This window comes from Artemia sp. Qi Xiang Cuo, chromosome 4, assembly GCF_049724085.1.
Source record: "Artemia sp. Qi Xiang Cuo chromosome 4, ASM4972408v1, whole genome shotgun sequence".
Classification (NCBI taxonomy): Eukaryota; Metazoa; Arthropoda; class Branchiopoda; order Anostraca; family Artemiidae; genus Artemia; species Artemia sp. Qi Xiang Cuo.
The window spans coordinates 89239928-89266296 of NC_142797.1; the positions used below are offsets into that span (position 1 = coordinate 89239928).

General features: G+C 33.2%; 1 protein-coding gene across 1 annotated transcript in view; it reads left to right on the forward strand.

Moving 5' to 3' along the window:
• Positions 1-26369, forward strand: part of LOC148953607 (uncharacterized) — a 47667-nt gene that overhangs the window by 11466 nt on the left and 9832 nt on the right. The window contains exons 5-6 of the mRNA XM_089088607.1: positions 3677-3814; positions 14810-15085. Coding sequence (XP_088944733.1) covers positions 3677-3814; positions 14810-15085 — 414 coding nt within the window. The remainder of the gene's footprint in view (positions 1-3676; positions 3815-14809; positions 15086-26369) is intronic.

A 26369-nucleotide genomic window follows, 5' to 3' on the forward strand; every position in this document is an offset into this window, starting at 1 on the left:
TAGTAATTTATCTGTATCAATATGTTATCATGTTTGATTTGATTATTTATTTTAAAATCTGTTTGTTCTTGGTTTCATCTGCTCAATGACTAATTTCCTTTCGTTTTAAGTTTGAATCATTACAGGACTCTATTTCTGATCGTCTTAGCTCTTTACATGGCCTCTTCACTTTTCTTTGAAAAACTTCTTTTTTGGAAATTTTTGGAAAAAAAGTATTTTTTAATTAATCTCAATAAAGTTGCTAACTAAAAAAAAATAACCATAGTATTATGCATTAATATATATGAAGTAAAAAAGGAAGAAAAAATCACCCTATCTGCAAATACATACTAATACATGCTAATTAGCACTAATATGAATAGTAAACCCAAAAGCTTCTTTTTAGATTTTGGCCTCTAAAATGACATAGCCGATTTTGATTCTCTGTACCCACTTAAGGGGCCGAAATTTGTGCACATATGACTCACAGAAATATAAGAATATAAAACTAAAAAAAACATAAAAGGGAAAAACTAAAACTAAAAATAAAACATAAAAGGGAAAATAAGCTTTCTGCACGCGTGCAACAATTTGTCTTCACATGTTGATTAAAAACATAAAAGGGAAAATAAGCTTTCTGCACGCGTGCAACAATTTGTCTTCACATGTTGATTAAAAACATAAAAGGGAAAATAAGCTTTCTGCACGCGTGCAACAATTTGTCTTCACATGTTGATTAAAAACATAAAAGGGAAAATAAGCTTTCTGCACGCGTGCAACAATTTGTCTTCACATGTTGATTAAAAACATAAAAGGGAAAATAAGCTTTCTGCACGCGTGCAACAATTTGTCTTCACATGGTGGTTAAAATGTAGTCTGAATGCGATTCTCAAACCTTCACTAGTTTCTAGTTACATCTGTCTCTTATTATGCAGTTTTAATGCTGAAATGTGGAACACTTGAAATGCTATGTAAGCAGCTAATAGTCTGGTAATTTTTGAAATAATAAAAATCGAGTCTTGTTGAACTTTATGGCATAAAATATGCCCTTTAATTTGAAAATTACATAAAGCTTCAATTTTCAGATAGTGGGATTTTCTAAAAAAATTATATAGACCTAACATTTTCGAAAATAATAATTCCCAGCTCACTTAATGAATTTTTAGAATTTTTTTTTCTTCATTAAACATGGCCTACAACTTGTCAGGAAGAAAAATTACTTGTCATTTGTTGTTTAAAATCAGAATTTTTTGGATACATACAAAAATGTGCTTGAACATATTTGTAATCAGTTGCAATGAGGAAAAAGCAGATTAAAAAAGAAGCTGTTATTAAACCCTGCTTCGAGGGCTTCTTTCGCAGGTATGAATAAGGGAGGGGAAGTTCTTCCCACTTGTGATTGGTCCAAAGGACCCTCTGGAGCAACTTGAGCAACCCTGGAGCTCAAAGATATTCTTTTGTAATTTATCCTTCCTTTTTCCTTTCAGGAAATACTTTCCAATCCATTACCTATCTCTTATGCTTCTATACAAATTTAAATTCAATTGTGTATGGAAATTCAAATCGTGTTGAAATTAAATTGGTGAATGGGATGATTGGGAAACAAAATTATATGAACGACGAAATTTTTTCTTGGTGGAGGCTCCAGAGCTCTTAAAATTGAAAAATTTATTCTACATATTTACATCATTGTCATGTTTTTTACTCAGTACCACTCAGAGCTGGAACTTGACTCCATCTGCATTGGTAGTTCCTATTACTGACTGACATTTTCCTCTTTTCTTATAGACTCTGTTCGTAATGGTCGTGCTCGAAGTAAAGCTAGTAGATGTCTTAAGGATCTATCAAATACACCAGAAACTGTATGGCTGATAAGCCCATCTAATCAAGCTAAGCAACTCGAAAAAATTGGACCGCCATTGGACCGTCAAAGCTCAATGGTGGAGTTTCCAATTTAGTAATATTGGCCTCAGTTCCCATCAAAGGCATTTTTTAAGCAACTTTTTAAAACAAATTTCCTTGTTTCTTTAAACAGTTGGTCTATGTTTTTCAGAGTTTATTCATAAAGCAATACTTTGTTTTTAATTTGAAATACAACTGGTATTTAAACGCTCCCAGCCTGGATAATAAAACGCATATGCAGAGATTTAGATGCTGCACCAATAGCTTATTATCTACTTCATATGAAATTATTCCCTCCTATTATCCGAGGGGAATTTCCCGGGAGAAGAGGAAGTTACGTAGGAGGTTTTTTTTTTTACCTGGGACCAACTTTCCTTGGAGGATTTATCGGTGGGGGGTTTTCCATGGAAGGGGAGGCATATTTCCCTACGTAATCTGAAAAACGATGAGAAATTAAATAAAAAAAACAAATTTCTCAGCTGAAAGTAAAGAGCAACAATAAAACTTAAAAGGAACAGAAATTATACCGTATATGAGGGGGGATGCTCCCTCCTCAATTCCTAACTTTACGCTAGAGTTTGACTTTTTGTCCTAATTCTTTAAGAACGACTCCTGAAACACAAGGATGGTTTAATTAAAGTAAGAGCTATTTTGAAGTACTAAAAAACTTTACTGTGAAGAGTGAGGAGTTGAGGAGACGGCATTCCCGTTCATATATGGAATACTTTCTATTCCTTATAAGTTATAATGTTGCTTTGTACTTTCAGTTGAAAGTTTTTTTTTTTAAATTAACTACTTTATAGACTGCTAAATTTGGATTAATATAAGCAATGAAGCTGGGACTCTTTTATTGTTGGGTTTATTTTTATTTTTTTTGTTTTTATCATAAGTTGAATTTTATAGGTATTCTACTTTTTTGAATTGCTAAGGACGGCTATAAGATGCATAGCCGGGACATTCAATTAGTTTTCTTTTAGTATTCACTGCTGATACAATTTTTTTCATTGCTCTATCTTCTTTGTTGTTTTTATATTAAATTGAGCTGTCGAAAAATTTTCTAATATACTTTTCTAATTAATCAAATGTATTTCTATCATTTGCTTAGTAAAAAGCTCTTTGTGTCAGTGTAACAATGACGTTGTGTAATATTTTGTTCAAATTTTGTTCTGAAGTGTTTTTTGCTGAATTATTTTTTTCTGTTCTACCGTGATCATGGTTTGGGATTGTTTTGATAAGTTCAAAAATGTCCATATAACTGAAAATTTGAAATATAAAATACGCTATCAGGAAACGTTGTTGACATTTTGATACACCTCAGACTGAGGGACTGAATGCCCCCTTCCCTTTTTTATATCTCTGATTAATTATTAGTAAACTAAGCGTGAATAACAGTTGGTAAATGTAAATTAAATGTGAACATAGTATGCAAATGGTTAGAATAAGAATACAAATACCATATTAAATATTCGTGAGAATGAGATAAATAGAATAAGATCATACTCATTACCATATGGAAATTATAATTTTATGAACTTATATAAATTTACTGTCCATTATTTATATAAATTTATATTTTTATTAAATTATGTTTCATATATGATGTAATTGACTATAAATGACTAAAACATATAATTTACTATATTATATAAATGTACTGTCTATTGTTTGCATAAATTTATATTTTTCTACATTATATTTCATAATTGTATAATTTACTATAAATTATATAATTTTCTATAAATTACTAAAATATGTAATTTACTAACTTATATGAATTTTTTGTCCATTATTTAAGACTTGGAAAACGAAGATCCATTGTCAAATGAAGATAACGCAGTTAGCAAACTGGACTTCAAAATTGATTTTGATGACTTACTCCATCACCCTGAAGCTTTACCCAATCAATCGGTAACAACGAGACCAATTATTGATGGTAAGAACCTACGTTTTAATGTTCATTTTGGTTCCATTTTTGTGTCTAATAAAGCCTGATTATGTCTAATAGAGCCCGAACACGGAACACTCAGGATCATGGGGTATTGTGACAAGGACGCCAAAAATTGACCCTAAAGATTTCACTATTTTGAAGTAACCAAAAGAAATTCTTAGAAATCTGTGGTTTCAGATATGAATAGACTTACGATGTGCAAAGGCAGATCAAAAGTAAAATCTCGGGGGAGGGGCAATGTGACAAGGGCCCCAAAATTGACAAGTTTTTTTGAAGTGTGAAAAAAGATTTTTCATTTACATTGATGGTAAAGACACGCGATTTATTTTCATTTGAAAAATTAGGATTGCCGAAAGTCATGGAACTTACAAGTTTAAAATGTAATACTGTAGTAGAAAAAGGTGGAATGTTTGCTCCTTAGGTTTTGTAACGCAAAGAGTAAACCTTATATTAAGGCCAAAACCTTATATTATCAACTCTTATGCTGTATTTGCTAGTAGCCAATGATATTGGCTCTTGAACTGCACCCTGAAATTCTGATGAAACTGGTGTCCTTTTGACAGAATGCTTCACATAAGTTTGAAAATGATAAAAAAGTAAATGGTTTCTGTTAAATTAACTGGAATTGTTTATGAAACCCAGAATTGATCAATGAATCGTGTCGTTAAACTGAACTTTGACGATTATCAAGATTCAGCTAAAACTCAGATGCCATAGAAATTTCAATTTTAACTCTGCAGTTCACTATTTGCGTTTCTTTTGAAAGGTGAGAATGGACGGATATGGCTGCCCTATCCTCTAAATATGAAGGGCTCTAATCATACTCTAGATAAGGGATCCAAAGGCTACACCTCAGAAGCCATACAAATTTAAATTCTAACATTGCACTTCACTATTTAGGTTCATTTCAAAAGGTGGAGAATGGCTGGATATAGTAGCAGCACTATCCTCTAGATATGACGCATACTCTATACATACTCTGGATAAGGCTCCAACTGTATATATGCCTGAATTTAATATCCTTTTTCTTCGTCTGTGGGTTTTATACCCCCCCCTGAAAAAATTCCTTTATATATATACTTGATCCAATAAACCTGTACTACTGGTTAGTCAAGTCAAGAAATGGATTGAATTCGGGATTGGGCGTAGTTATTTCTAGACTTGACTAGCATGTAGGTCAATTTAGGAATCTGGAAACACTAGACCCTTTCATATTTGGAGTTACCTGGCTCTAGCTAACTCTGAATAATAGATAAATCTGATAGAGAATGAGTCTAGAACTAGCAGACTACTAATTATTAGTATTATTTTTGTTTCTTTTGTTGTTTTTTTTGTTCAGGGTGGGGTATAACAAAAAAAAATCAAAACATTGTTTATATACATTTTTGTTTATTTTTACGAGGCGGGCAACATACCCACCTTTGTGCTAATAATGTGACGAAGGGGAAGGGGTCTTGTGGGGTGGACGTGGCCCTACTTTCGTCCTCCTGTCATGTAGGTTGGAAGTCCTCCATCATGCTGCTAAAATAAAATATAAATTTGGAAGTTCTATCATCCACCTAAGTTTGTCACCTAAGTTTGCCAAGGATACAATACTATCCTGCAAACAGTTGTCCAAGTTCTCAAGCCAACTGGTAGAAATTTCGTCAGCAGTCATGAGAATGTCGGATTTCAAAAGTTTTCGCCAAAACAGTAAGAAGTTTTTCAGCTTGGCATAAAAAGCGTGCACAAGGAGTTCGTTCTTCTGAAACGCTGCTGTGAATTTCGTAAAAAGCTCAGACAATGAATCCACAAATTCGAGCTCCGTAAGCATTTATTTCCTTTTTAGGTAGCTTACAATATTGAGGAACTTTGCTGACGACGCTGCATTCTTCAAATGTTTCTTCGATGGCACGTAATGCAAAAATACCGTACTTCAAGAGTGCCGGCCACTGATCAACTGCTCGGCGGACAGCTTGATCCACCGTCTGCCACCTTGTTGAGATGTACTGAATGAAGCTATTGTATGGGACGCCTGTCTTTTTATGGCATTCTCAAAAATCCTCGCACCTTGCACGCCAGCCAAGGAAAAATGCCTCAAGATGACAATAAATTCGGAAAGAATTGGGCCCATTACCCACTCCGTTACTTCCCAGTTACTACTACTACTACTACTTCTATTAACAGCTCACCGCAGCACCAAGCCGCCTGAGGCCAACAAAGCTACATAAGCTTCTCTTTAGTAAAATAAATCTAGTAAATTTGTATTTGATCATGACTTTGGTCAGCTGATACTGCACTAATTTGACTCTCTTTTGCCTTTTTATTTTAGAAGTAATGCTTTTCTCTCAATAAACATGTTTTTTTTTTTAACTGGAAGTCTTACGCCAGAACTCATCGACTGTTCAAAGTTACCTGTTGAATTTTTTGAGAGTTCAAAGTTAAACACCCCTAGAGGTAACTTTGAACACCATTTTTACCGAGCTCCTTTGGGGCCTCCTGTACGCCATGAGCTAAATATGCCCTTAGCTTTATAGCACACGAATAGTGGAAGCAGTTCTTCTTCTGCATTTCCACATATCATTAGGGATATTGCTCCCTTTCTTTCATTCATTATTCTGGAGGGGTATTTGGCACCTCTTTTCACGATGCATTTCTTTTTCCCGGGGTTGTCGGTTAAGTTAGTCCCATCATAATTGTAAATATTTGAAAAAGGCACATCCTGAATAGTCACTTCTAAATTGTCATAGTACTCGTTCAACATTTCAGACGAAACAGAAGCATGTTTCTTTGAGTAGTTGGCTACGGTTCTCAATCGAAGCTTTGAACGATGTCGATCTAGGAAGGAATTGATAAAATCTCGTCCAGGTACATTATTCTTAAAGCAATCTACTCTTTTTCCAACTGATTCAAGATAACTTTTGACTATGAGTTTCAACTCGAAGCAATCGACGGGGAACCCCCCCTCGGCACAGGTAAGCAATTGAGAGACGATGGCTTCTTCTTCGAGCTCCGACAATACGGTCGGTCTTCCCACCTTTTTGTTGTGCTTTTTATTCATTCGGTGAGAAAGAGTACCCAAAGAAACCCTGTATTTCTCTGAAGCCTTTCTCATTGTTAGGTCTCCTTTTTTCATGTCCTCAAGAGCTTTTCCCATCACTTCTTCATCATAACTCGCATACTTTCTTGCATTTGCTGGTCTTGTGTATGTTCTTGGCATCTGCAAAAATCGACACAGTAAAAAACCAAAAAAAAAAAATAAAATCAACTGGGGATTTTGAAAAAGGTCAAGAAGATTTTATTTTAGCGAATATTTCGGTAAAACCGATAATACGTTAAGAATTCAAACAAAGCCAATACTAAAATACCAATGATGAAACCAGAAGGAAATAAAACCAAAATTTTGAAAGGAATAATATTTTCAGTTCAAATAATTTTGCAATTCTAGGTTTTTCCAAAAGAGACGGGGAAAAATCCCACCAATTTTTATCTACAATTGTCAGCAGTCTTTGCACAGCAAGCTGTGAAAGACGACTCTTTCAAATTGTTTATGCACGCTCTATTAGAGCTAGGTAATACAGAAACTTCAATTTTGGTAGATGAGATTTACCCCACCACTCCCATTGATTGCTAACGGACTTCCATCAAAGAAGAAACAAAAGTAGGCCTTAAAGAATTAGGAAGTGGTCCAAAATGTAATCAGTAGTTAAAGCCAAGTTTAGCAGCTGAACTTGATTTACGTTTTCCTGGGATCAACAGATTCGCAATGGTTTCCTAAAGGTCTGAACAGCAGAGCAAACACTTTTAGTGTAATCTTATTAGTGTAATTTACTCCACTTGTTTTGCTTAAAAGTGGGTTAAAAATAAACATTATTATTATTACACCAATTCAACGCAAATTTTAACAATTGGCCAGCAGAGAACATTGAAATCCATATTGTAGAAAGACAATGCTAACTTTGAACAAATGTTCAAAGTTACCCCGAAAAAACAAAATATTTGCGGGAAACATTGAACACTGCCGCCATATTGAACCTATGGAATTAGGAAGAGATTTACCAGAAAACCTAACCTTTCGGCTCCTCAGCTATAGAAAAATGTCAAAATGAAAGTCCTAGTTTAGCTAAGTAAAAAAGGGTAACTTACTTTTGGCACTTTTTCCCAATTTTGAACAGCTCAAATTCTCTTGCAATTAACAAGATAAAATTTTGTCCGATGCTGATTTCAAGAACTACCAACTGATTCAGACGCCATCTAGCGATAATCTAGTAATAAGTTCGAACGAGCAATTCCACTGTTGTGTGATAGAGAGCGGTTAATGTTTGTTACTGATTTTGTTTAAAGTTACCCCTAACGTTCAAAGTTACCCCTTTCTACGGAATATACAATATTGATTTAGAATAGGCTTAATAACAACACTGAATGAAATATGTAATAAAAAGCAAAATATGGAACATTATTTAAATTCTGGAAAAAAGGGGGAGAGGTTGTGCATAAAGAGAATATTTTTAGACTTGCGATAAACAGTATCTGTCTTAATTCTAGCTAATTCCAACGAATCTTTAACTGTAAATCACAAACTTAAATCAGAGTTACTAAAACAAATTGGAAAACCAAATAAAAGTTAACAGTATTTAAAATAGCAAACGCAAATTGAAGAAAATTCACAGATTTCATAATCTTACTAAAACAAATTGGAAAACCAAATAAAAGTTAACAGTATTTAAAATAGCAAACGCAAATTGAAGAAAATTCACAGATTTCATAATCTTACTAAAACAAATTGGAAAACCAAATAAAAGTTTACAGTATTTAAAATAGCAAACGCAAATTGAAGAAAATTCACAGATTTCATAATCTTACTAAAACAAATTGGAAAACCAAATAAAAGTTAACAGTATTTAAAATAGCAAACGCAAATTGAAGAAAATTCACAGATTTCATAATCTTTAAAAAAAGGGCATAATAGAGAACATTTAGGAGGGCAACTGAATTAAAAAGAGAACCTACAATATTACGACGAGAGATAATGAAATCTGTGTTAATAAAACAAATGGCTTCTAATTTTTTCTTGAATATTTGAAATTAGTATCGCCTTCGAATCTCAAGCTGAGGGCATAATAAGGTAATCCAAGATAAAGAGCAGTATCAAAAACTGGAAATGAAGTACTCCTGTCGTAAATTAATTCAAGTCATTTATTACCATTGATTGGAAAATATGGGTAATTTATAACAGTGCTAGATATGCCTCTATCTTTAAGCTTACTGGAAAGGGTAATAAAGTTTTGAATAAGACCACCTTTAGAACGACTCAATAAAATAACATCATCAAGGCAAACAGCAAGTAGAAAAATAAAGAGTTTTTTTTTCCGTAAGACAGTGGAAATTTAACCTTAAATAAATATTTCGACCGTCCTCAGCAAAAAAAAGGATATACAAAAGAAACTTACACTAAAATACGGTCATTAAAACTAAAAGTTTTTGAAGTGAGGATGCTGGGACCGTTTAAAATAAATAGTTTGAATGGTCGTATTTTAAATAGTTTTCTTTTATATGTTCATTTGTGTTTTCCTATGACGGCCCTTGTATATCGCGTCGAAATAGTCATTTAAGGTTAAAGTTCCACTCTCTTACGAAAAACATTCCTATTGTTCTACTTGATTTTTCTGTTTCTGATGGAAAAGCAGTTTGGTCATCGTCGCTATTTAAACAATATCATCAGCACAAGCAATAAACGATACATCCCGCCCGAGAGAGATAAACGCCTTAGATAGTGAACGAAGACACTCCGCCAAACACATTAAATATACAAGGGAATTCTATTCTAGGATCCTTTTATTCTTAGGATTTTATTGTAAGCCCCGAATATTAGGATCTAAGAACGCTATCCACAGAAAGGAGAATCCCACGTCTAACCAGAGCTGAAATAGCTAAAGCATGTGAAAATTGTAAAAGTATCCTTCTATGTCAATTAAAAGTTTATAAAGCGGGGAGCCAGAGACCTTGACTCATTAATAATTGAATCAAAGTTTACGGTCACAGCCGATTTCTTTTTTGAAGCCTATTTGATTAAGACCAATTCTAAGAGCTTATCAATTATAGAACCCTTCGTTATTGGTCTATAAGAATCACAAGATTGGAGATCTCTTTTACCGGATTTGGGTATAAGAAATACCGCCCAATCCCTAAAAAAGGAAGAAACGTTACCAGAATTCAGGATAAGATTTAAAAAAGCCAAAAGAAGAAGAAAAAAGAAGTTTGAGCCAATTTGACATGGTTTGGTTGGGTCTCATACTCATCTTTAAAAGATTGTGGTTTTAATTTACGACGTTCACCCATTAAAGAATCAAACGAAATAGAAATACGTTTCAAACCAAAGATTCAACTTTATCCTTTTAAAAATAAATATCATATTTATTCATATATCAATATTGTATCCCATATAGCTCTGTCAAATTGTTTTGGACGAACAGGAAAAGAATTAGGGTCAGAAACATAATTATGGATTGCAGAGAACGTTGTCCGAAACTGAATTGGGTTTCCGAAACTTGTAAAAGAACCTAACATATTCAACGAACGTTCCAAAAAATGTGGGATGACTTAGTGGTAGAACCGGGTTAACTTTTACCATAAACGAGGGGGCAAAATTAAAGATAATGAGAATTTGGAAATGGTAAAATCATGTGACTTAAAGCGAATATTAAATTTGGTAAAGACGAAAATAGAATTTTACCACGCTCATTTACATTAACAAGTTAAAATTACCAAAAATAAATATACGAAAACTCGAATCTAATAGGATAGTAAATTTACCATGTCTATGGCAAGCAAACGTAAATGCGTCAAAAGGCAAATCATCGCGATAATCAGTAGGCAAATAACAATTGATAAAAACAAACAAAAAGTTTGCAAGCAAGAAAAGACTCATCAGCGCAAGATCAAACAGCACTAAACTCTTTAGGAACAAAAGTAGCAATACCCCCGCTGGTCGGCATCCAGTAGGCCTTGCAGGAACTATAAATGTAAATATAATATATAAATATAAAGTATATAAAAATGAAATTTTATATTAATATATAATATATAAATATGTAAACTTGTAAATGAACCTAACATATTCAACGAATTTTCTGACAAATGGTGGTCTTGCAAACATAGCATTGAACTATTTTCAGAAACAAGTCCATTCTGCCATGCAAATTTGGCAAAACCTTCATTTAAATTAAATGGCGCAACTGTCGACACTAGTCATTTAAGAACCTTTTCAGAGCAGCTGGCAGCCGAAGCTGTAAGACTGACACTTATTCGAGTTACAGTTATTCGGGCAACAAATCAGGTTATCGTAAGGAGTATCCTTAATGATCTATGGTTTCCACTGCAATGAACGCAGTCCAGAGCAGCAGAATCACAGTTCTTTCCAATGTGGGAGAAATTTTGATATACAATACATCGTTTGGGAAGCACTTGTTCTTTCTCAATTCTGTAGAACTCATGATTCTCCATATCCAATCAAGTCATATCCAGTCAATCTCTATATCCACACCACGGATTGCTTTCTTGAACTAATGACATAGCCAGGGAAGAACCCTTTAGATCAGAGGAGAACTTTTTCCCAGGTTCAGTCACTACAGTAAAAGAGATCAAATCACTGGTATTTTTTATTTTTCTGATATAGCTCAGGCCGAACTGGTCAGTCTGGAAACAGGGTCATGTAACGAGGCTGGCCGGTGAGCCATGGCAATAGCCTCTACTATATAAGATCTGTCGAGGAGGGAAGACTAATTAGATGTATTTAAAGATAACGGAAGGAGACTGGGTTCTTCAACAACAAGGACTGTATTTCTTTTTCAAATCTCTCAAGATAATTAATAGACTTCTCTAGCTTTCTGCCATAGTCACTAACAAGCTGATCCAAGCGTACGCTAGAATCAGACTTTAATAAAGGGCAGTCTCTGAATGAGTGAGGCACTATTGCAAGCCACTTGAAACTTTTCTGATCAAGATCAATAAACAGCCTCATTATGTCTTTTGCTGTAGCAATTTCTGCAGCGCTTCCAGGTATCATTACTCTCTGCACAGGATTTCCAGTAAATTTACACGGCAAATTCTACACTTACACGGCCATTTGCAAATGCATCGCTAATAAAAACAGGGCAGAGATCACAATCACATGAGAAATCCCATCTACAATTCCAAAGTTTTTGAAAAATCACACATCAAATCTACAGATTCCTCGCCGGTAGAATTACCCTGCTTTATCAGTTCATTTTGCAGAGGTATATGACTTGGATGGTTTATCATAGGTGCTTTCTTGTTGACACCCAAGAGCAAACCTTTAGACACAGGGGCTACAGCATTCAGAGGTATTTGAATATTTATTGAAGAGTAAGAGGGATCACTCGCAACGAGTGCCAGAGTCCATTGTCAATCGCACTTAGGCTAATATTATCACTTACTTGAAACCGGTTTAAATGCAATATCTTTTTGTCCAAATTTTAAATAAATATCTTAAATCGAGGTCAGCTGAGCAGAACACTTTTAGTTTGTAGCAAAGTATCTTGAAAGACCGGTCACAAAATTAAGTACAGCCACTGAATTAATTCAAGTTCAATATGTCCGAAGGTGTTTGCACCTTAAAGACTAAATGAAGACGGCTTTCAGGAAAGCACTTGTAAAACTTGGTGTAAATAGAGGGAAAAGCTGCATGGCAGGGGCCCCCCTTTTCATTTGAAGCTTATATCGACGGAAGTTTTTTTTCAAATTAACGTTTGCTAATACACTAATTGCTCAATCATAAATTTGGAGCTTCAAAGTTCAACTCGGTAAAATACATTGTTCGCCCTGCGGTTACTCATAATCTTAATTTCATTCAAAAGTTTGACCGTAGTGTTTCCTAAATGTAATTAACTTAGTGTAAGAGCATAAGGAGGGCGAGGGGTTAAACGCATATTAGAACCGACGGAACATAGCCTTGACAAATGTAATAAATTTAGTTAATATACATTAAAAAGTATGTTTTACAATAGATGTACTAGATGTAATAGATGTACGGTGATGGAACTACAAACCTATTTGGCTATTTTGTTTGACCCGTTTGATCTACTGTCCTGTGTTAATAGTACTACTACTACTACTAACAACTCAACGCAGCACCAAGCCGCCTGAGACCAACACATCTACGCATGCTCTTCCTCCATCCCAATCTATTCAAAGCCTCCCTTTTTACGCCCGGCCATGAAGTTCCCATTTCCTTTAAATCTTTCTTTATGACGTCTTCCCACCCTAGACAAGGACGATCTGCTTTCCGTTTAGCTCTAGACGGTTGGCCGAAAAGAACAGTCTTCCGCAATCTGTCATCCTTCATCCGCAAAACGTGCCCAAGCCACCTCAACCTTTCTTTCACTATAGCCCTAGAGAGTGGTATTGAACCACATTTTTCGTATAGCCTATTGTTTGAAAACGGTCAGTCAGCCGGGTAGGCCTACCCAGAACAATCCTTAAGCAATTTCTCTGGAAAACATCTAGCAAATCTTCATCCGCTTTTCAGAGCGCCCATGCTTCAGAGCCATATTTGACCACTGTCATCACTGTAGCTTCTAATATACTAATCTTAGTTTGCAGACTCGTCTTCCTATCCTCCCAAACTTTTTTTAACTGTGAAAAAACACCCTGAGCCTTGGCTATTCTACTCTTGACATCTTCACTGCTCCCACCATCTTTACTAATAATACTACCAAGGTAAGTGAAGCTGTCCACCTGATCAATCTTTTCATTGCCCAACTTCGCCTTTTCATCTATACTTATTCCTAGCCTTAGTGACTTAGTCTTCTTAACATTAATTTTCAACACTATTCTAGCACCCTGAACTCGCGAGACCTCTAAAAATTCATTCATTTTGCTCACACTTTCATCTAGGATGCTTAAATCATCAGCATAATCTAAGTCCAGAATAGTTTCTCCTCCCCATTTGATTCCGTGGTCTCCCATTGCCTTTCCTGTGCTCCTTAAGACAAAGACCATCAAAATGATCCATATAAAGGGAGATGGATCACAACCCTGCTTAACTCCTGATTTAATACAAAACCAGCTGCTAACCTCATTTCCTACCTTAACCGCAGCAGTGTTAATAGTATAAGTAATATTTTTTTCTTTTGTGAAAAAATTTAAGTATTACTTCTCCGTAATTAGAATCATGACATCATTTTCTACAATTTTTCACTTTGTTCATTTTGATGGAATTATTTCCACTTCCCCTGGGCTGACTATCTTCAGATTAGATGTATGTGTTGAGTATTACTTAGTTTAACTTAGTAGAACTGACCCACTATAGCCACATCAATTGTAACAATTATAATTGATGTTCATTAAGATAAATGTTCAATTCATATTCGATGATAGATTTACAAAAAAGAATTTAAATATCTAATTTGTTTGACTTGTTTGATCTCCCGTCCTTCGTTTGTAGTTTAAATAATGTTTTTTTTTTTGAAAGAAATAAGTTTACAACTTAAGACAATGTCGGTTAATTTTTCCTTACCAGAATCACAGCACAAATTTCTACAACTTTTCCCTTTTTTCCATCTTCACATAATAAATCTCACTTCCTCTAGACTGGTTATCTTTAGATCACATGTAGCCTATATATGCACTTATTATAAATTAGTTCATTTATGATCAGAAAGATGTTGAATTTTGTCCATGTGTAAATATGATGCTTTGTGAATATTGAAAAAAATGAATTGGTAGACGTTCATGTTTAATTTTCCATTCGTTCCTCAAATAAGGGATAATAAATTATTTAAACTTAATTTTGAATGACTACCAAAACAAAATAATTAAATTGCTAGTGATCTCATATTTGCTTCTTCATTTAGGGGCGTGTCTTTAAGAAGACATGCAATGTTAAGCATGCAATTTTTAAGTATGAGGGAAAATGACTAGACTTTGTATTAATAGTAGCCTTGCCTAGTTTTAAAAGAACCATATCTTTTACCATTCTAGATTACCAAGCGGATATATTGACATCTGTTGAAACAAAGGATATATCCATGGCGATGGATACAGTCACCTTATCTCCTGTTTCCAATGAACCAATGCAGGAAGACGAAAAGCCAGCAATGGTGTTGCAACAACCTATAGGAAACAACAAAAAAGAATCTGTATCCATTGCACAATTAACGCCATCTGAGCCCGAAAAACCACATCTCAGACGAAGAAACAACAATGCCATCTATTATGTATCTTGCGATTCTGATATAGACGATATTAGTGATGAAGGTATGGCATTTATGTTAATATATTAGGTTATTTATCAGAGTAGATATGGCAGACAGGGACATATTCCATCTTGACTGTTCTCTTGGAAAAAAAAAAATCATATTTAAATTCTTCAGTAGGCTGGTTAAATTAAAAAAAAATTAGGCCAAAAGCTGACGATACCTAATAAAGACACTTACACTTATAAAAACTACAAGAAAATTATAATCCGGCAAGGGAGAAAATATTAGATGACGTTATCTCATGTTCCTTATGTTTATATTTTACGAGTTCCCTCTGTAAGTTTTTATGCTATTTTTTCTGTACTTTTAAAGTATTAATGTTTCAACGCATGACGACCATTTTGATATTATTTGACAGCTGGGAGTCCCTTCTATATGTTTATTAAAATACATTTATGAAAATTTGTTTTGTGTTTTTTAAAGTTGAAAATTACGCTGAAATCTTGCGAAAATAGGTACATTTTCACATTTTTCAGCAAGTTCAGATCATTCTCGTAGAAAAATTCTAAGTAATATCATAGTTCTAGATCGAGGATTGAAAGATTTGAAATTAATGAATCCAACGATATAAGTATCTTGTCATTCCAGTGCAAATTACAGCTACAGGATTGTTGTAAAATTGCATGTTTCACAATGATTACAAACCTTAACTGTCAAAACAAGGACAAGAGTGACCTAACATTAATTCACAAACTTTTTAGTTTCCAATGGATGTTTTTAGTTTGCCTTCTTTAATTTTTACGGCCTTCGTGTGGTCGAAACGATACAGTAGTTATCAAGTCTTTTAGAATTGTGGCGTGCCATCCCTAAGAAAACATCGCTAAGGTCGAGTTGCCCACTCAGGGGGACACTGCAATTGACAAAATATGAAATAAAGCTTAAAGTCTATGTTGTGAAAACGATGTATTATTTAATTTGGCCATCTACATTATTTGTGTAGAACTTACTGCATAATTTGTCTTTTAATTTGCACAAGAAATTTTAAAAAAACGTGTAAAACATTGTTTATATTCATTTTGATTACGTTTTTACAAGTGGGACAGATTTCTTTATTCGTGGGGGGGGGGGTTGAACCCCATACCCCCCCCCCTTCTGAATGTGGCCTTAGTAGCAATTAGAAAAAACCCCCACCAAGAATAGAACGGTCAATGAAAAAACCGGATGCGATAGAAAAAACGATACAGGCCTAAGCCATGCTTCAGAGTTTTATATGCCGTATTTCAAACTTAAAATTTTATTGGAATTTATCGCAACACTATTGACGTGAAGTCATTTGCTCGTAAGGAACTATCCTAAAAATAAAAGTAAATTTAAAAAATAACAGAAACAGTAAATAAATACTTCAAATTTGGAAACGGGATTTTTTTTGCGATGCAAACTAAATAAATGATCATGTAGCTCAATGTTCATTCAATCAACACCATAGCAAAGGTGCCAAAGACAACTGTCATTTTATACTGTCGAGATAAACTGATTGTTGCATATGTACTGCCAAGAGAAATTGTTCTGATGTTTTGTCCCTCTAATTTTGAATAGTATTTTGATTATTTCGATAAGAAATGATAAAAAAAAGCACTGTTCAGAATGTACGTCGTTTACTTTGACTAAACGGGGATCTTCCGAAATCCTAGCACGAAAGAACACAAAAAAAACACTTGAAGCTGCCATCTTTAACTTTTTGGGGCAGGAGGGCTGTAACTCACTCAAAACATTTGGGTTTGGTGCGTGTGGTATCCCTGAAAATGGACTAAAAATTTTAATTCCTAGTTGTTTGAAATTTTCATCTAATATCTTTACCAGAGTTGATGGATAACAAAATTAAGTTGGGGATGCAAGCCCCTAAAAATTTACAATATTTATTCTATTGATTTAAAACTTATTACCGACCCTTGAGCCAAGGGACCCCCAATACCTAAAAGAAAAACGAAAAGGAAATAAAATCGCATTGAAATGGGATCCAGAATAGAGCTAATACATGCGTGTCCCTGTTCCAAAAGATTGAACAGTAAAAATAAAAATTGCTTTAACACTTTAGTTTTCAAATACTCTAATTACGAAATATTGTGCGACCAGGATAATTTGCGTTTTTTTTTAAGACTAAAAATTGTTTCTAAAAAAAAGGCACAAAATGTATTCAAAGACGCCTCACAAAGTATGGGGTCGATGAACTATCCCACGCTTTTGTGTCTAAAATATTTCAAATTTTAATTTCTTTGAATAGCAGGAATTTATTTTCCCAGCGTTCATTTCATTGAGAAATACCAATCACTGAAACTTTTTTTGTTCCAATAAGAAATTGCGATCTAATCTACATTGTGTCCTTTCTGTCTAACTGAACTATTGATTGAAGAAATTTGGAAGCCAAGCTGGTAAACTGTTTTCTATTAAACAATATTCCTATTTATTGTTATACTGACTTGACCAATATTTATTGTTCTGAATCTTATTACCGAAACTCCTTGAGCCAAGAAAACCCCAATTCACAAAAGAAATAGGAAACGTAGATTGGGCGGCCTTAAAATGATACTCGGAATTGTGCCAAAAAAGATGCAAGTGTCTGTTCCAAAACATAGAACGTTGAAACAAATGATTTAAAACTTTGATTTTCAAAAATATCGTACTACCGAGATACTTCTTGATTTCATAAGACTAAAAATGCAAGCGTGGGTCCCAAATGTGAAACACAAAATGTTGTCAAAGACACATTTTTATATGACCCGCCCCAAAGCTTTTGTTTATATTCTTAAGAGTTGGATTTTTTGGGGGAGTAAGAATTTATGTTCCTAGTGCGTAGTTCATTGAGAAGTACAAATCAGTTCAAGAAGGTCAACATTTTTGCAAATGCTTTACAACTTTGATTTTCAGACTTGATTTTCAAAAATATCGTACCAACAGGATACTTTTTGATTTCATAAGGCTAAAAATGACAGCATGGGTCCTAAATGTGAAACACAAAATGTAGTCAAAGATACATTTTTTGATGACCCGCTCCAAAGCTCTTGTTTTTATTCTTAAAAGTTTAAATTTCTCGGGAGTAAGAATTTATGTTCCTAGCGTCTAATTTATTGAGAAGTACAAATCAGATCAAGAAGGTCAACATTTTTGCAAATGCTTTGAAGCTTTGATTTTCACAAATATTGTACTACTAGGATACTTTTTGATCTTATAAGACTAAAAACACAGTTTATATAATTAGCAGTATGATTTTTCCTTATCTCACCCATTATAAAAACCCGGACCGAGGTGCGAGTGCTCCAGAGAACGTATAAACATAAACGACATTAGATCTTTTCACGGGTAGATAAGTCAGATCTCTCTTGAACGCGAAACTTGGCTTCAACGTTGGAACACTAATTTTGAAGAAACTAATTTTAAATTTATTTATTCCAATACATACATGAAAATCGGTAATTAGTAGTGCAATGTTATTATTAGATGTTTTTAGGAATTAAAAATAGGTTTCGAAGTCTCAAGTTGGTTTCAAAGGCATTTTGAGAAAGTTTCTGCCAAAATACGTATTCCAGGGTAAATTGGACCACTGATGGCAGATCAAATGAGAGGAGCTGTTTGTACGCTCCGATATATATATATATATATATATATATATATATATATATATATATATATATATATATATATATATATATATATATATATATATATATATATATATATATATATATATATATATATATATATATATATATATACATATATATATATATATATATATATATATATATATATATATATATATATATATATATATATATATATATACATATATATATATATATATATATATATATATATATATATATATATATATATATATATATATATATACTACGAAAAAGAAAGTTTTTTTTAAAGAAAAGTAAAGGCCATATTAAACTTAAGATCAGTAGAATTAGAAGCTTACAATAACTCAAACTAAAAACGACCAGAAATTATTATTAAAGAATAAAAAAGGAAAGGAGAATAATTGGTATGGCGGTAACACTGCATATAAATGTATATAAATGTATATATAGTGGCTGTAATAATGCAAAAGATAAATATATCATTGGTTTAAGAATGGAAAGAAAGACAAAGAATGAATTTACAACGATAATCATGTTAAAAATAAGTTTTATTTGAACAATGCCATAAAGCGATGACATTTGATTATGATATTTGGTGCTTCGCATTGATATTTCAGTTTTAAAAGTTTTATCATTTTTTTCTCAAAGGGAAATTACGTGGTGGGCTCAATCGGTCTCAATCAGGAACCCTTATCGCTATCTAAATTCACAAAGTGCAAAGATTTTCAAACAGAGGTGTTTATTGTTTAAAGTTTAGGAAAGGTCTGCCCATTTCATATGAAAACATTGATTGAAAACGAAACTAGTCTTATCTAGGCTCTCCGCCAAAATAGGTAACTAGCCTTTTCAAGTATCACAGGAACTACAATCTGAGAAAATAAATATCACGACGTGAAAAAAAAATGATAAACCATCATGTTCAGAGGGGGGGCGAGGGATACCCCCCTAAAGTAGTCTAAAGTAGTGTAATTTACCTAATTAACGCATGTTTACATTAATTAAACTTGCTCCTAACGTAAGTTTATCGAATCAAACTATTTTGCGCCCCCCCTAAAAAATCCTGGATGTGCCCCTGAAACCATCACACCTGTTTCACCAGTTCTTAGAAGAAGAAGAAATTTCCTTATTTTAACACATTTCACCAACCCCCCGCCCCCTTTTTTATAAAACACTGCAAATGCCAAACAGTTGAGTCCACCTTTATATAAATAATAGATTGTCATAATTTGTATATAAATTAAATCATACCTGTGAGATGGGACAGTTGCAAACCACTTGGCCGGCTCACCAAGTTTTTTTCTGCTTTGGCAATTACGAATAATGCACTTTCTAGCCATTTCTCATTGATTGACGCATACACACTAATCCATAAGTGCACAAATAAGTGGGAGGAGCTTTTTGTTCGCACAGAGAATGAAGAGCCAGAAATCATCTGCGGTAAACTTACTGCTAATTATATAAACTGTGACTAAAAATGACAACGTGTGTCCTAAATGTGAAACGCAAAATGTAGTCAAAGACACATTTTTTGATGACCCGCTCCAAAGCTCTTGTTTTTATTCTTAAAAGTTTAAATTTTTTTGGGAGTAAGAATTTATGCTCTTAGCTTATTCAGAAGTACAAATCATTTGAAGAAGTTCAACATATTTGCAAATGCTTTAAAACTTTTATTTTCAAAAATATTGTACTACCAGGATACTTTTTGATTTCATAAGACTTAAAATGACAGCGTGAGTCCCAAATGTGAAACACAAAAATGCAGTCAAAGACACATTTTTAGATGACCCGCTCCAAAGCTCTTGTTTTTATTCTTAAAAGTTTAAATTTTTTGGGGAGTAAGAATTTATGTTCCTAGCGCCTAATTTATTGAGGAGTACAAATCAGTTCAAGAAGTTCAAAATTTTTGCAAATGATTTTAAAACTTTGAGTTTCAAAAATATTGTACTACCAGGATAGTTTTTGATTTCATAAGACTAAAAATTACAGTGTGTATCCTAAATGTGAAACTCAATATGTTGTCAAAGACTTATTTTTAGATGACCTGCCCCCAAACTTTTGTTTTTATTCTTTAAAATTTCAATTTCTTAAAATTTAAATTGTAATTTTTTTTAACATGAATTCATTTTTTTTTTTTTTGAATTTATGTTCCTAGCGCCTAGTTCATTGAGAAGTTCAAGTCAGTTTACGAAGGTCAACATTTTCTGCTCAAATAAAACTTCTCAAGCATGTTTTTATTCCATATTTTTCTGTCTGAATTCTAGATCGAAGAGACTTGGAAGACAGGCTGGGAAGCTGTTTTCCTACCAAGGATGTCCTTCCATGGCATTAGCCTTTTTGTCGTTTCAGAGTCCTGAGATATTAATCATTACATTATAAATAATTTCTCTCAATTAATGCATAATTTGCTTGTTCTTTAAGTTCCTTAACCAATCGGAAAGTTTTGCATCCTCCCAAATTAACTCGTGTCTAAATATCTGGCACTATAAAAATCAGTCGACTGATTTCTATAGACAGGCTGGTCCACTTTTTATGTTAGGGAGGGGGCTGGTGACTCCCTTCCCTGTCTAGAACATTGGAATATATGTTTTACAATTTTACGCGTAAGGCGATTGGCTATATGTAGTAAAATTGTCCAATTGTTTGATATTTTGGCTTTTTCCCACAAAATTAGCAAAAGTCTGCTATTGACGATTTTATTAATAAATGTATACTTGCTTACAAGTTCTAAAAATAGTTTTACCTACTCTAGTTCTTACTTTACTTTTTAAGACGAGATTTGTGTTTGTTTTTTAAAGTACCTCTAGTCTGAGGGGTTCATCCTGCCAAAATTTGTGAATTTTTTTTGCGAAGAAAAAAGATTTTTTTAAGTTTTAACAGCTTTGCTAGTTGCTTGTTTTATTAAGATAAATATCGTGTGGTTTTTCAGGCTTTTTAAGATTGGCAAGGGGAGGGATCTTTAGCTACTCTGTAGGTAACCTTAGGGTAAACTTGGTACCGGAACTAATCCGATAGGGAAGTATTGCTGTAAACTATCCCTTTTCAGATAAATTTATGTGAATATTTTCAGTGAAGTATGTTAGGTAGGTCTATGTGAATGAACCTTACATGACCTTTCAGATATTGATATCTGAGCTCAGTCGGGGGATTCAAAATATGTTAATATGGCAAAATATATCTTTCAAGACAAAATATGTTAATATGGGTGAGCTATATATTAATAGGAAAGCTAGGTCTAAGTGAATGAACTTTAGATTTTGTGGATTGATATCTGAGCTGAATTTGAAATATCATCCACTTGGCTGTGGATGAGATCAGCATAAAATAACCTAATGCCCGTAAAATAAAACATACGACTCGTATGGTACACAAGCTTATAGTGCAAAATTAATATATATGGCTAGAAACGGCATTTGATAAGAGTAGATAGGAGCATTTTGATGTCTCTTGAGCTCAGGGCTCAGGTTGATACATTTGGCTCAATTTTGAGTACTCTGAGCCTATTTTGGATAAGTTCAATTTTGAATCAGTTTCTAAATTCGGTTCGATTGGTAGAGAAATCGGTCCACAATGGCAGCCTTTGTTCTTTACCCAAAAACGATTTGATTTCAAGCAGTATGATTTTAATTTGTCAACCCATCAACTACAAGACAAAGAAGAGTGAAAATCTTCATAATAGCTAAGATTAATTAAATAATAATTAGATAATTATTAGATAATAATTAGATAATTAAGATATATCAAACAGTTCGTGGTAACGAACTGTAAGTAAGGAGCGACCCGGCTCAATGGTAACCGAAACTCTAGAAAACGGAATTTTGATACCAACAGATACATCAAAAGAATCAGATTTCAATGCTGATTTCAAATATATAAGTTTCATTAAGTTTAATCTTACCCATCAAAAGTTACGCACCTGAGAAAATTTGGCTGATTTTCAAAAAAAGGGGGAAAGACCCCATAAAAGTTATAGAACCTTAATGAAAATCACACCATCATATTCAGCGTATCATATAACCATACTGCAGAGGTTTCAAGCTCCTATCTGCACAAATGTGGAATTTTGTATTTTTTGCCAGAAGAAAGATCACAAATGCGTGTTTTTTTTTTTTTTTTCCCAGGGATGATCGTATCGACCCAATGGTCCTAGAATATTGCGGAAGGGCTCATTGGAATAAAAGTTAAAATTCCTAGGGCCCTTTTTAAGTGACCAAAAAAATGGAGGGTAGCTAGGCCTCCCACGATCATTTTTTTCCTAAAGTCACCCGATCAAAATTTTGAGATAGTCATTTTGTTCAGCATGGTCGAAAATATGGTAACTATGTCTTTTATGACGACTTAATCCCTCGAAGTCTCCTGGGGGAGGGCTGACAGTTATGAACTTTGCCCAATGTTAACATATAGTATTGGTTATTGGGAAGTATACAGAAGTTTTCAGGGGAGATTTTTTATGGTAGTGGGGGGGGGGGGATCGGGGGTTATGTGGGAGGATCTTTCCATGAAGGAAGTTTTCATGGGGGAAGGGACATTGCTATTAAGGGGGCGCCGGATTTCCCAGCATTATTTAAAAAACCGATCAGAAATTATGTTTAAAAAAAATTCAACCAAAAGTAAGGAACAACATTAAAACTTAAAACGACAGAAAACATTACGTATATGATTGGGTTCACCCCCTAGTCAATGCCATCGCTCTTAAAGCCACATATTTTTTATTACTTTCATAAGAGCTATTTATTTTAATTAAGAGAATTTGTAATTAAGGGTTTCTTTTTAAAGAATCGGAGCAAAATTCGAAGTTCAGCTTAAAGAGCAATTTATTGAATTGGGGGTGAACCCTTTAATATACGTATTAAAAATATATGAATATAGAAGTTCGTTACGTAAGTTAATTCGTAAGCTACTTATATTTATTACAAATAAAAACGTTCGTAAATAAAATTAAACAAGTTTCGAGAAAACCATTTAACCAAATAAAAGTAAAATTAACATTCAAATTTTGTTTTAATTATTCATATACGGTGAGCCAAAATCAAAACCTGCATTAATTCAAAAACGTCTAAAAATTAAATAAAAAAAAACGAGTTTTTTTAACTGAAAGTAAGGAACGACGTTAAAACTTAAAACGAACAGAAATTATTCCGTATATGAAAGGGGCTGTCCCCTCCTCAATGCCTCACTCTTTCCGCTCACGTTTGACTTTCTCACAACTATATATTTTTACACAATAAAAAACTTTAGCGTAAAGAGCGAGGTGTTGAGGAGGGGACAGCCCCTTTCATATATGGAATAATTTCTGTTCGTTTTAAGTTTTAACGTCGTTCCTTACTATCAGTTAAAAAAACTTTTTTTTTTTATTTAATAACTTGAAAGAACTGATAAGAGGACTCACTGCTTAATATTCAATGATATTTATTTCTTAAAGTCTCAACAATTTTGGATTTATTAACGTTATTAAGGAACAAATAATAAAATATATTTTTCTTTCAGTCAAGTAAAAATGACGCTTTAGGCCTGACGTTTATTTTCGTTCGCTTTAGGCCTGGCTTTATTATTAATTTTAATTTCTAATCCTTTTTGGTGCGCTTTATTCTTTGATTGTGATTTATGTTCAATTATTAAAATTAATTAAAAAAAACTTCTCTCCTTCTCTCACTGTAAAAGTCTAAAACCTACTGCGTCATTGGCGCTATACTGAAAACGAATTTTATTACAAATATTTTCTTTGGTACTTAATATTGAAAATAAACATTAAAATTACAGTAGAATTTTTAACTGATGGGCTTTCAGCAATTAATATCATTATACATCAAATATTCAGTTTAATTTAATAGTTCTTTCAAAAATTGTTCAAAGCAAATATAGTTTCACTACAAACAAGAGTGTGAATAGTGCCCCCTTCCTTAATTGTAAAAACAAAAAGCCTACTGCGTCACTGTTGCTTCACTGAAAACCAATTATATCACAAATATCTCCTTGTCCAGTTTTTACAGTGTTGAAAATGAAAATTACATTGAAATATAATCTTGAACTGATAGATCTTTAAACAAATAATATCATTATATATCAAATATTCAATTTAATTGTGTTTATGCTTTCCAAGACTGCTCAAGACATGTATAGTTTTCACTAAAGCGCCAATGATGAAGTAGGTTTTAGACTTATACAGTGAGAGAAGGAGGTGATATCCAAACTCTTGTTTGTTGTAATTGTTGTTCGTTTCAAGCTTGATTTGCCTATTCAATTTGAGTTTCACTCGTTTTATGATTTATTTATTCATTTACATTAGTATCTATTATATGTTTTTCTGCATTGATTGTTAGTTTAATTTCTGTTCGTTTTGGGTTTCATTTATACTTCAATAACAAAATATTTTTTTCGTTTTAAGCTTGATTTGCATATTAAATTTAAGCATTACTCGCTTTAAGATTTATTTATTCATTGATATTATTACTTGTTTTATGTTTTTTGCTATGACTGTTCATTTAATTTCCGTTTGTTTTTGGGTTTCATTTATTCTTTAATAGTAATTTCCGGTCGTTTTGTTTTTGTATTTTAATAAGTATTTTTATATGCTGATATTAAGTTTAAAATTGCCTTAACTTTTCTTTTAAAAACTTATTTTTCGGAAAGTTTTTTTTTTAATTAATTTTTGTTCGTTTTTGACTGCAAAAAATTTCAAGTTTTTAAAAATTGTTCATTTCAAATTCAACTTTATTTTCAAAATCAAATGTTCATCAAAGTATCAAAACAATATCAAAGTAAAAAAATGGGGTTGTGTCAACCTCGGAGTTTTATTATCTGATGTTGTAACAATTTAAAAAAAATGGCTATCTCAAAATTTTTATCGGATGGTTTGGGGAAAAAGGGCGTGGGTTGGGGGGGGGATAATTGCCCTTTGATCTCTTTTGACTATTTAAAAGTTAACTAGAACTTTTCATTTTCAATCAAATGAGCCCTCTCTGAAGTTTATACAAGCATCTTTTCTATAAGAACCATATATGCCCCTAGGGCATAACTTTCAACGCATGTCCCCAGGCCCTGGGGGTTGTGTCGACCCCGGAGTTTTAATATTTCATAGTTCATCTATTTTTAACAAAATACACAAAATGTTACTAGCGGTACCTCTAGTTATTTTTTTTTTTTTGCTGTATTTCTGCACGTCTTTGGTTTAATGCAGCTCTTAATGTTACTTTGAAAAGCTTGTGTTTCTGGAAAGTTTTTTTCTTTGATATTTTTTTTTTTTTTTTATTGCTTTTTTTTTAATTATTAATGAAAGAAATGCTAGTAAAGTTTTTGTTGGTGTATCTGCTTAAGAATTAAAATTTAGCTTGCCCTTCATATTTTAGACACAATTTTACAGCATATTTTAGTAGTTTTACTAAAGGATTTTGGGCTGGGAGGAATATTATTCAAATAAATGGATTGAAAATCAGCTTCACTTTTGACACTCTAGAGGGCTGAGGCTGTTCTGAAACCCGTTCTGTCTCAGCCCTGAATATAGGTGAATATTGATCAACCTTTTTTTAACGAGATTCTTACCTTAATATAATTTTCTTTAACTGCTTACTAGTTTATTATGAGTATTGCCTTGTGAATTAAATAGACTTCTGATTTGTTGTTTGAAAAATAAAGATAGGTTAGTAAGAACATGGATGTCCAGAACCTCTTTTCATTGGGGGGGGGGGCGAACTCTGTAGATTT